Source organism: Pseudopodoces humilis, chromosome 2 (assembly GCF_049639895.1).
Source record: "Pseudopodoces humilis isolate 2021_Gansu_Grassland_sample_001 chromosome 2, ASM4963989v1, whole genome shotgun sequence".
In the NCBI taxonomy this organism is placed as follows: domain Eukaryota; kingdom Metazoa; phylum Chordata; class Aves; order Passeriformes; family Paridae; genus Pseudopodoces; species Pseudopodoces humilis.
Window position 1 is genome coordinate 29,448,551 of NC_142201.1, and position 11,245 is coordinate 29,459,795.

Consider the following 11,245-nt stretch of genomic DNA (forward strand, 5'->3'; position numbering starts at 1 on the left):
TGATGACTAGGTCAGTGCAGTTATACTGGAAATGGACATAGACATGAATTTCAACTGATTTCAAAGTAGGGTACTACTCCTCACTAAAAAAATGGCATATTAATCAAAATGCTAGAAACAGGCATCTTAATATATTTTAAGGTAAAGATAAAAGGAAAAAAAAAAGCTTAAAACTGCAGAAACAAACCAAAAGGCAAACCAATCACTTCAAGTAATGATCTCCCTTCTGTATTTCACAGGTTTGAAAAACTTCATTTCTTTACTGACATCTTCCACAGATATTCGGGATCTCCTGAGCTCTTTGTCCTCAGATCTCCAGACTTTTGTTATTAAGGTAAGAAATTAATAATTTCAGAATAGAAAGAATGATCACATCCTTTATCCTACGACATGCTGACTGTCACTAGTCTACAGGAGCTACATTGCACACTAGCGACCTGACCAGACTGCAGATTTGCATAAACACAATTTATACATGCTGCGGAAAAAGGGAGAATTAATTGGCATACAAAAATTCCATCTGTGCAAACAACTACAAGCATATTTCTGTGCATATATCCACTCTAGTGGTTTCAGTCTCATTTCATAGATGCATATTATCATAGCCCCTAATAAACCAAAATTCAGAAGTAATATGTTGGTATAAAAGAAGAGAACACTTCATGGTTCCTTGGTTCACCCAACTGTTGACTTTTAGCAAGTACTAAGAACTTCTAGTAGGAAGTCTCTAGCTCTTGTGAAAGATTCAAGTATGACCATCCTTACATATGCACCTTTCAATAGATTACCACCTCCACCACCCCTCTACCTTCACTGAATCTCAGTTTGTGTCACCTTGTTGGTACTGCTGCATTTGGTTGGTTTCCATAACAATTGACTTGGGTTTGGGTGGTACTTAGAGCTTGGGAGATTTTTTCTTTTTTCTGAAGAAACAGAGTAAACTGTTTATTTGGCTTAATTATTTACTCTTGGTTTTGTCTTTTTAAATGAAGAATAGTACTTTGCAATTCTGTGATGCCTTCATCTCACACAACCCTCAGCTACCTCATGGGATGGTATAGAGAAGGTAGAGTGAGACTTCTTCTGGGGATTCACATTTATTTGCCATAAGGCAATAGACACAAGTTGCAGCAAAGGAAAATTCCAATAGATACAAAGAAAAAAAATCACCATTAGAGTAATTAAGCATAGGAAGATGTTACCTGGAAAGGCTGCAGAATCTTTGTCCAGGAGATATTCAGAACTTGTCTGGACAAGGCCTGAACTAAGCTGGCCATGCTTTGGACAAGAGATCAGAATAAGTGATATCCAAAGATCTCTTTCAACCTAAGATATTTTAGGATTCTAATAGAAAAAAATTGCTAGTTGCTTTTTTCACCTTTGTATGCAGTTTGTACAGGGTAATAGTCTGCCACACAATAAGGAATTATTTTAACCAACTGTATCATAAACCAATTTTTTTCTTTATCTGCAGCCAAGCAAGAGTAAAGAGGCATTTAAAGAGCAGGCAGCAGATTTCATGTTGAAATGGAACCTCCTACTGAGCAATGTAGGCAAGATTCTGACCATCAACAGGACAGACAGTTTTGGTAAATAGGATCTTTGTGACTCTAATTTGATATGCCCCATTTTGACCTGAGATGGCAGAGGCAACAGATCCAAAAGTACCTAAAGGGGCTAATGACAGCTGGTGATATATTGACAGGACAGTGGGGAATGTCTTTAAACTGACAGAGACCAGGTATAGACTGGAGAAATTCTTTCCTGTGAGGGTGGTGAGGCATTGGAACAGGTTTCCCAGAGAAGCTGTGGGTGCCCCATCCCTGGGGCACCCACAAGGCCAGGTTGGATGGGGTTTTGAGCAACCTCTGGAAAGTGCATGGCAGGGGTTTGGCACTAGATGGTCATTAAGATCCCTTCCAATCCATACCACTCTGTGTTTCTGTGATTTTACCTGACATAAATTCATGCATCATTTAATAGACACATCTCTTCTCCCTACTCCTTTCCTTTTATCACCATTCTCCTGGTGATGTGGCTAGACAGGTCAGGGAAATTAAATGATTAGTTTTTGACCAAACCAGTTTTCTGAGCAAAACTCTAGGATGAGCAGAAGATGGGAGAGTAGGAGCGTACAGCTGTAGATGGTAGAAAAGCCAGGACTCCCTCTTTTGTCAGAAGTTGTAGCTTGTGTGGAAACAGGGAACAGAGCCTGAGGTGAGAACCTCTGCTTTCCCTCCATACAAGAGCTGCACACCACAGCAGAATGGTTTGATGGAGATCTGGGGCCACTAATACTATGAACCGTAAGCATTCCAGACATTCCAGGTGATAACTCTGAGTCCCCCAGATTCTTTCTGTATAATACAGCCCAAGCAGAGCCACTGCAATAACTAGTTGCCAAAAAGGCAGTTAGTTCCTCTGACAACAGATACGTGCTCCTCTTACTTATGTCTTACACTGACCTAAGTGCTTGCCTAAATAGCAGCAGACCTGTTGAAAGTATTACACTGACTGAAAAATAGTAATTTCTTCAGCTGGGTTATTTTCCTCTCCATCTTAGGGCTCTGAGCTGTCAAACATCAAATCCATCATACACCAGTGCAAGGCAGGAGAAGGGAAGGAACTGTGCAGTTGTGTTCACTCAAAGAGGCTTGAAGTGATACAAACATATCTTAAATCATTCTAATCTCTACTCTTAATTGCTTTCTCTTCCCTTGTAATGCCTTCTGTAGAAATGTACAGTCTCCTGTGAATTGCATCTAATCCCAAACTGTATGAAATGTCTTTTAGATTTTTCAAGGAGCACCCTCATATTTTTAACTCTTCTGTTGGATGCAATTTCATACAAGTAGCCAAAGAAAACCTCATTATTTTCTTTGAAATGCCCCTTCAAAAACATACTTTCATGTGTTTGCTATAAATACATAGCAAAGGGGTATGTAAAGATTGCCTTTTGTGTTCTTCAGTATTCTTACCCCATTAATGACTGCTTGTGCACATATAAACACACCCTTCTTCTGCATCAAGCTGCTTCCTTTTGTCTTCTGTTTGCTTGTATACTGTCTGGAGAAGAATCAGAGTTTTGCTCTGTGTCTGCAGGGAACATAACACAGTAGGGTCCCTTATCCATCAGCTGCTACAGTAATAGTAAAATAATCAGTCCTTTCTCTGTCTCCAGAGGAGTTCTGCACAAAATTCTCCAATGCTACATGCAATATTTTTGGCAATGAATAAATTGAGAATGCATTCCAAGAACTGCACTGGAAGCATAATGTTTATTGAAATCCCCCATGATAATGAAATCCTCTTCCCTCTTTCCACCACAAGAGTTTAATGAATTGCCTCCCTGTTCTGCAGTTGTGTTGATGGATAGGATAGAATAGATGGAGCACATCTCTTGGTCTGCTGAGAGTTCGTTAAACTAATTACAAATTACATTTTCACCCATTTTATGACAGTTTTCCTACTATACTTCAATAACACTAAAATTGAATTTATTTTAAATATGAGAGAGTTAAAAATAATTTTTAATATTTTGCTGTGATGCTTCAGCAATGTGATCATTAATGTGATCAATAATGTGATCATTATTATCTTCTTTCTTTGCTCTTTAAGATGTTGTATTTGATCAATCAGTGTCCTTTTTTTTTTTTTTTTTTTGCATGTTTCTATTCCTTTAGGATACTGAGTTTTAACAGACAGGCTGAAGCAGTTCTGTTAACAAGCCATCTGGTGTAAAAGTTTTGTACTTGGGATCACTGCTTTCCAGAAATGTCTTTAATCTCAGCATTTCTTCAAAATATGAACTATGTAGCATCCACACTGAGAAAACAAAATTACTTGGGGAAATGTGTGTCATGTTAATCCAGTAACCAAAACTAATCTTAATTATGACTTGATCTCTTGCCTTCTAGCTTGCCACATCCAATAGACATAATACACTGGCATACTCACACCTCTCAATTTAGCATTGACTTTCACCCTTTTCCAGCCCAGCCCCCACTCGGGTGATGCCCAAGTGAGATCAGAGGGACCCTGCAGCTACCCCTGCTGTAAGGCAGCAGGGAGCAAGTGTGCTAGAGCATTCAGGGCTAACAGGACCTGTACAGCTCCTTCAGCTCCATCTCCTTTCCAGAAAATGTGCCTCTACACACCTCCCTCATTGAGTTTCATGTCAGCTCACACACATCTGTTGCCTTCCAAGGCATTCAGGGATGCATTGCCAAGCCATGGGGAATGAGTAATGAGCTGTGCATTCCTCTTCTGCGAGCAAGTTGCTTCAACTTGGTTCCTCTTGAGAACTGTGTTCCTCTGTATTATCCCAAAAGACAGCTAAAGTGGTAGCTTTGGTTTCTTACTCTTAGAGAATATATCGAAAACACCTGTAAGACTGCTGGAAACATTCTTGGGCTACTAGTTACAAATCTATATAGTTTCAGCTCCAATATAGAAATCCCTTTCCTTGTTCCATAGGTAAAAAAGTATTTCCTCCTACCTTCCTATAGTTTAAAGATCCTCGAAAGGATGAACAGCAGAAGCAGCTGTTCAGCAGCTCAGACACTTATAACATCAAAAGAGAGTATTTTTCATTTTTAAAGCTCTGTAAACTGTGGTCATTAATATAAATTGTGGTTATCTCCTTGTTGATATCCGTATAAACTAGTTTGTGGGATGCAGAGTTTATAAATTGCATGATGAATTGCTATGCAGATTTATGGCATGGAAGAAGATCTACTCTTTACTGTATGGGCTTTCAACCCAAGATACGATTCAAAAGTCAACAGCCTCAGTGAGTCTCTCTTGTCTTTTATCACTTATGGCCCAAGCTGCAAGGTGGACTGTTTAATATCATAGAGACAACACACACAGATGTCTGTAGGAGGTTTTGCTTGAGAAGAGGTTAAAGGATTTATCCATCTGAGGGGAGAATGGAGATAACACATGGTTATTGATAAGCCTTGTAGTAGAAGTGAATGTGGAAGAGGAACTCGAATAGGAAAGTGAATGAACATAACTTTCCTCTCTAGTTAAATAAAGGAAAAATAATTTGCTTACATTTAAAATTTGCACTGGTGCCTATTTTTCTGGGATATTTGGAAATGCATAATTTTGTAAGTACTGTTTGATGAGTGTTGGTCCATTACTTTCTAGCCTATTACTACAATGAAGCCTTTCGAAAAAGAACACATTATAAAGATAAGAAAATGAAGAGGTTGTCATAATTATCTTTGTTTCTCTTTAAACCTAGGATCCTGGCTTTTGTTGAATATGCTACTTGTTGATTTTGCGGCTCACATTTTCCAGTCCTATATTGAAGAGGAGAAGGAAGAAGGAAATGCCTTGGTTGCAAACCAAAATGAGGTCCCTGTTCTGTGTGTTTACGAGCCTAGCCATCTCACAGCCTGTTTTGCTGAGGAGGAACCTCAAGCCAATGCTACACAGACATCTCTTGTGATGCAGAACCAGAATAACTTCGGATTAACCAATGCTTTCCAGAGTTCTGAGTTGTTTGGTGAACACAGCCACTGTCAGCAAGGTGAAAATAGCATTAACTTAAAATTATGGGAAAAAAGTTATAATTTGGGTGAATTAGGACAGACTGGGAGGTGTGTGGCTGATTGGGGTTTTTATGCATGTAAAGTAGAACTAAGGAAATCCAGGTTTGCATGAAGCTGTGTCCACTGGCACTGAAACCTCAACTCATGAAGCGTCCTCCACATCCTGCCCCCACCCCACAGTGATATCAAAGGATTGTAATCTCAACATCAGCCACCTCCCAGCACCACAGGTTCCTGATTCTTTCCTTAGGTTTCCAGCAGACTACTGGAGCTCCTTCTGATTCCCCAAGTGTTGTCTAAGGAAGAGCAGTGCTGTTCTGGTGGGCTGTGAGTGCACCATGGGCTAGTTGACAAACAGACTGCATGAATTTATTGATCAAAAAAGAGAGGGCACAGCATGATCTTTCCTCACTTTTGGAAGCACTGAGAGGCTTTCTTCCCTCCACCTATCTGTTACTTTTATCAAAAGATATGAAATATCTTTAGCAATATGAAATTCTTGAGACCGTTCTGCTCTACCAGATTTTCTTGCAGTCAGTCCACTGCTCCAAATTTACTAGCATAAGGTGTGACATACAGGTAGAAAACAAGATAGACTCTAAGTCTTCTAGAATACAAGGTTAAATACAAGAACACATGGGAATATGGATCAAGCCTCTGTGGTTAATGCAAGTAATGTATTAGACATTCAGCTGTTTTCATATTTCTCTTCCATACAGTAAGAGCTCTTGTCTTATGTCTCAGAGAATATTGTGATTACCAGAAAACTTGGAAAGACAAATGTTAATGGCACCAAGACTCACAGAGAAACTTATGATTTTGGGTGACACTACTATAGTTATTTTATTCACAAGAGGTATACACTAGCACAGGAGTGGAAATTGACTGTTTTAAAAACAGCTTTATTAATTATAAAGACCTTTAGGGGACCCTAATTTTTTTTAAATATAAGGTATGCTAAGACTAGTTCAGCAAAGAAAATTGGAGGGGAGAAAGCAGGCACACAGAGGACAAACCAAGAATAATTTATATGCATGTTAAGCACGTTTGACAGGTTTTGTTACTTTTCAAATGTAAAATACTGACCCATCCTGCCATACCACCTTTATGTAAAAACACAAACAATTTGCAAGAGAGCTCTAAATCACTTCTTCTGATGGTCAGAAATGAAGAAATGAACCACTAGAAATTTTATTCGGTATCTGCCCGTTTCCTGTGCTCTTCACTGTGCTGCATTTTGAATGTCCTATGCCCATTGCAATGCTTTTTGCAGGGGTCATAAGACAAGGGCTTGACCCAGGTTTGGTCTGTGTAAGTGACGTGCTTATAAATATGTAACGGTTCTGAATTTTTTGTACCAGATCACAAGAACAGAGCAAGGCTGATTAGAGTGAGGGATTGTCATGGTTGTGAGGACTCATCCCTTTCAGAATAAGAGAGGAAGGGTGTAAAATGTCAAATGAGGAGTATGAGGACTTGGAAGAAGGTGTGGATGAGGGAAGGACACAGTGAATGACTAATAAAGTGCAGAAGTTTAGAGATCAAAGAACCCAACAGATGATGGATTTTACCAGTCCATGTGCAAGATGCTAATAACTGGGATGAAAAAGAGATTCTAGTAAGAACCTGTTATGTTGTGGTTCAAGTGCTTACAGCTTCTGTCGGAGTCAAAAAACTTGAACCTGCAGCTCAAAAGGGCTTCAGGAGCTGTGAGAGAGTGAGTGAGCACTTCTGCCCACTCATGTTCTTCAGATGGGTAGTGGCTCCCACCCTGACCATTGCAGATTCTTTCTTTTTCCATCAACACTGATGCCATGGGTTGCTGAAAAACACAGCTGCCAAAAGCATCAGTATCACCCACTGCTTTGTATTGTCATCTCTGTAGATCCTCTGACAAGATTTCCATTGCATGAGGATTTTTGTTCTTTGACTTTTGACCACCAAAAATCATCCTCATGCTTCCAAGGAACCATCTGTCCCTGCTCTTGACTAATCCCCCTTTTGCCCACAGCCCATTCTGTTGGGTATCTAAACCCTCAGCAGCCGTAACAGCATCCCTGAGCTGCACTGCTGTTTCCTGGACCACATTTCTGCTGCCTGACATATTGCTCAGTTGTATTTCATAATTTTTGCTTTTAATTCTTTCACCTTAGGCAGGCTTGGCAGCTTTCTGCAACCCAGAGCTCTTCATCAGTTCCCATCCTCCACTCCATCCATTGCCAGCACCACCCAACCTCCGTAGTTTTTAATCTTGTTCCACAAGGCATTTCTATGCCTTCTCTACAGCCTGTTATGCTGTGGAAAAAAAAAAAAATCTGTTCATCGCACCTCCACACTCAGCTCATTGAAATTAGTGCTAACCACTCAGTCTTGCTACAAAACCCTGGAAAAATATGAGGGAGGACTGGTAACAGAAATCAGAAAAGAATCTCCCAACCTTACCCTGACATCAGCAGCACCAATATGTGTGGCTTAGCAGATCCCTTCATGATCTTTTAGTTGTCACCTTCATTCTTCCTCTTCCTTCTCCATCTGTTTCTGGTCTTCCATTCCTAGTTGATGCTGAATATAAATTAGACTCCTCAACAGAGACCATTTTTTTCCATTTATTTTGAACAGCACAGTACATTTATGAATCTTATCTTTAAATATAGTTTAAATAATTAATACATAGAGTTAATAAATAGAGTTAATACTCTTGAAGACGGAATATACTCCAAGTTGGTGGCATCTCCCAAGGAAAACATTGGTTTTATATGAACAAATGTAGAGGGTAGGGAGCAAGACAGTAGAAGATTTGTACACACTGGCTTAGCAGGGAACTGTGGCAGATGAAATGATACAGAGCCAAACAAACGTTATATGAACTCAGAATTGATGAAACCAGTGGCAGTAACAGAGATTCTCAGAACAAGCCATAATCTATAACAGGGCAGCTCAGAGAGCATTGGCCAGATCTTTATTCCTTATCACAGAGCTTGCAGTTGCTTTCTCTCAGCATGAATAGCATTTTTTTCATCTAGAAAATCCCATTCTAGGCTTCTGCTTTTTGCTCACTTGTTACCAAATTAAAATCCTATTAAACTGCACACCTGCAGTGGGTTTATCTGCAGAGCACTGTGCTGTAGCTTTTAATCCAATTCCACACCTTCATAACATACAATATACGGCAAATCAGGGCATGAAGAGACTGAGGGTATGCTATTCCTAGCTCTGTTGGCAAAGACCAAATCAAACACTTTGATTTGTTATAAAGGGAGACAAAAAATAGGACAAAGTTAACTACTTGACCTATAGGAAGAGTAAGTGTTCATCTGAGTAGCCTGTATAAACCAGGATACAGAGACCAAGTGAAATCATTAACTAAAATGACCAAAAAATGAGAGCAAAATCATGACCCTGATTGAATTCAATGTCAAAAGTTCTGCTGATTTTAAGAAAGCCAGAATTTCAGCATGAAAATGCAGTCCCCATCAGGAGAGAGACAGGCTAAGACTATTTGTTTTGGAAATGGATAATAGAAGTGCTTACAGCTGACACACAAAGTGTGAGAAGTGTGAATAATGTATTCAAAGTGGATATGCCCTTCTGTCAGACCTTTGCCATCCTATGATGAACCCAAATATGTGCTTCCTCTTCTTGAGTTTATTAATAAGGTTGGGTATCTATAAAATACCAGTAGAAGAATAGAGAGTATTTTTTTTTCAATGAAAGGAGAAACAAATTATTTACAATTCCTACAGTCAAAACATTTCCATGTTTCTTTTCTAATTTTCAGCACATCCAGGTAATTTAGGAAGAGAAAATTATTATATCATGTACTAAGCTGGATCTTCAAGTTGGAAAGGAAACATTTCTTACTCAAAAAGATGAATTGATATTTTTTTGCCTTCGATGAACAGCAGATCTTCAGAGAAAAGCATCCTGACTGTAGTATTCTATATGCTATGCCTTTCTTACTTTTTTGCTAGAACTTTAAGAAATACTGTTTTCATTCTCTTAAACTTCAGATCTTTTTAAAAAAAATACTAAAGGCAAAACTAGGCTAGCAATGTACTTATTTTGTCACATGATTTGATTTAGGTTATTTGAATAAATCTTCAGAAGATAAAGGTGAACTACTTGTGGCTTTGTTTTATGTATTTCTTGTATCTTTCTGTTGTCAGTAAAGCTGAAGACCTACCTGAGGTAATCATGGTAAATTTATCTGGAAGCTATAGCATAAATTAATGACTCTGCATTAATGCTTCTTTGTGTCTACAATGCTTAATTTAAAATTTATATTTATTGAATGTAAAACCTAGCACTAATTCCTGTTTTAAGAAATTCCTGCTTTGTTTCCTATTTCTGCAGGATACGAGAGTCAATATCTCACATATAATTCTATTAACTGAAATAAAATAGGCTGTATATAATGTTACTATTTTATTATGTTCAAAACTAGGTTTGGGCTTGTTCTGTAAGTAAAGTACAAGCAAAGATGTTCATAAAGACAAACCCTGGCATAAATTCATAGAAAATAGTAAATATAAACTATGAGATTTGTATCTTGCATGCATCAGATTGTGTGAGGAAATTCCCTGAAACACCAAGGAAATGGGGGGTTTAACTATTTTTGAAGATCATGCCTGAAGTGAGTTGTCTGTGCCTGGTTGCTATTTCTAGAAGGGACAACTGCTTTGATATTTTAAGAAGGGACATATCCTGAATCAGAGAAAAGCACTTGTCAGGAGCTTGGGGAGCTTTCACTCATTTTGGATTTGGAAATTGATTTTCTGCTTGCATCTCCATTCTTCTGTCTCAGCTCAAGCACTGAAGTGGGAATCAATTTTCCTAAGTGTGGTATTGCAGCAGATGTAGACAAGACCATGAGCTAAAGGAAAAGGTAGTCATGTACTCAATTCTGCAGATAAGATTAAGAGTTTGGTGCCAAAATTACATTTTCTTGGGAAGTATCTTCACAATCAGAAAAATTGATTAGGTTCTTAAGGCCCATTATACCCACTACCACTATTCCTCAGGTTTTTATGGTGAAGAAAATAAAAAGGAGCAGGGAACGTAGGAAAAAATATAAGCTAAAAATACTCAGTGTTCTCAAGTCCACTTTTGTAAGAGTTTAGATTCTTGATTAGATATGCCTGTTCACATGGCACAATTAAGCAGAAATTTTATCAGTAGACTGATCTTGGAACTTGTTCTTCACACATATGAAAAAGTAAGATGTACCTGAGAACATCTTTTAGATGTACCTGTGAACCTTCTGACAGGCAAAGGCTTCTGAGAGATTAATTCTTCCCTGTCTCCTATTGAACCTGTGTTCCTTAAAAAATTTGCATGAATACAGCGAAAGTTTACAAGCACATGTTTTAAAGAATTACATCTTTGCATGGCCATATTGAAGAGGTCTACTGCCAAGAAAGGAACTGGATGCACATGTGCCTTTATTAATTTGGGCTATTGATAGAAATCCATATACATGCAAATCTTAGCCTAATTAAAACCTCGCCTGGAAAACGTTTAATAGCAGCCCCATGTACTTGCATATCAAAACCGCATCTTTGCAAGCACCAAACTAATGCTGCCTGACACCTCAGCCTTGGGGTCTAGCTGTGACTTGACTGACCCCAGTGCCCAAATGAAGCTTTCCCTGCAATGGGAGTGTTCACATGGACACTCTCCCTCGT

At 38.7% G+C, this 11,245-nt stretch overlaps 1 protein-coding gene across 1 annotated transcript in view; it reads left to right on the forward strand.

Moving 5' to 3' along the window:
- RFX8 (regulatory factor X8) overlaps positions 1-9,386 on the forward strand; it is a 31,845-nt gene extending 22,459 nt beyond the window's left edge. Inside the window, exons 13-16 of the mRNA XM_005534683.2 lie at positions 240-334; positions 1,475-1,589; positions 5,252-5,539; positions 9,340-9,386. Of these exons, the coding sequence (XP_005534740.2) occupies positions 240-334; positions 1,475-1,589; positions 5,252-5,539; positions 9,340-9,386 (545 nt within the window). The remainder of the gene's footprint in view (positions 1-239; positions 335-1,474; positions 1,590-5,251; positions 5,540-9,339) is intronic.
- Positions 9,387-11,245: the final 1,859 nt, after the last annotated feature.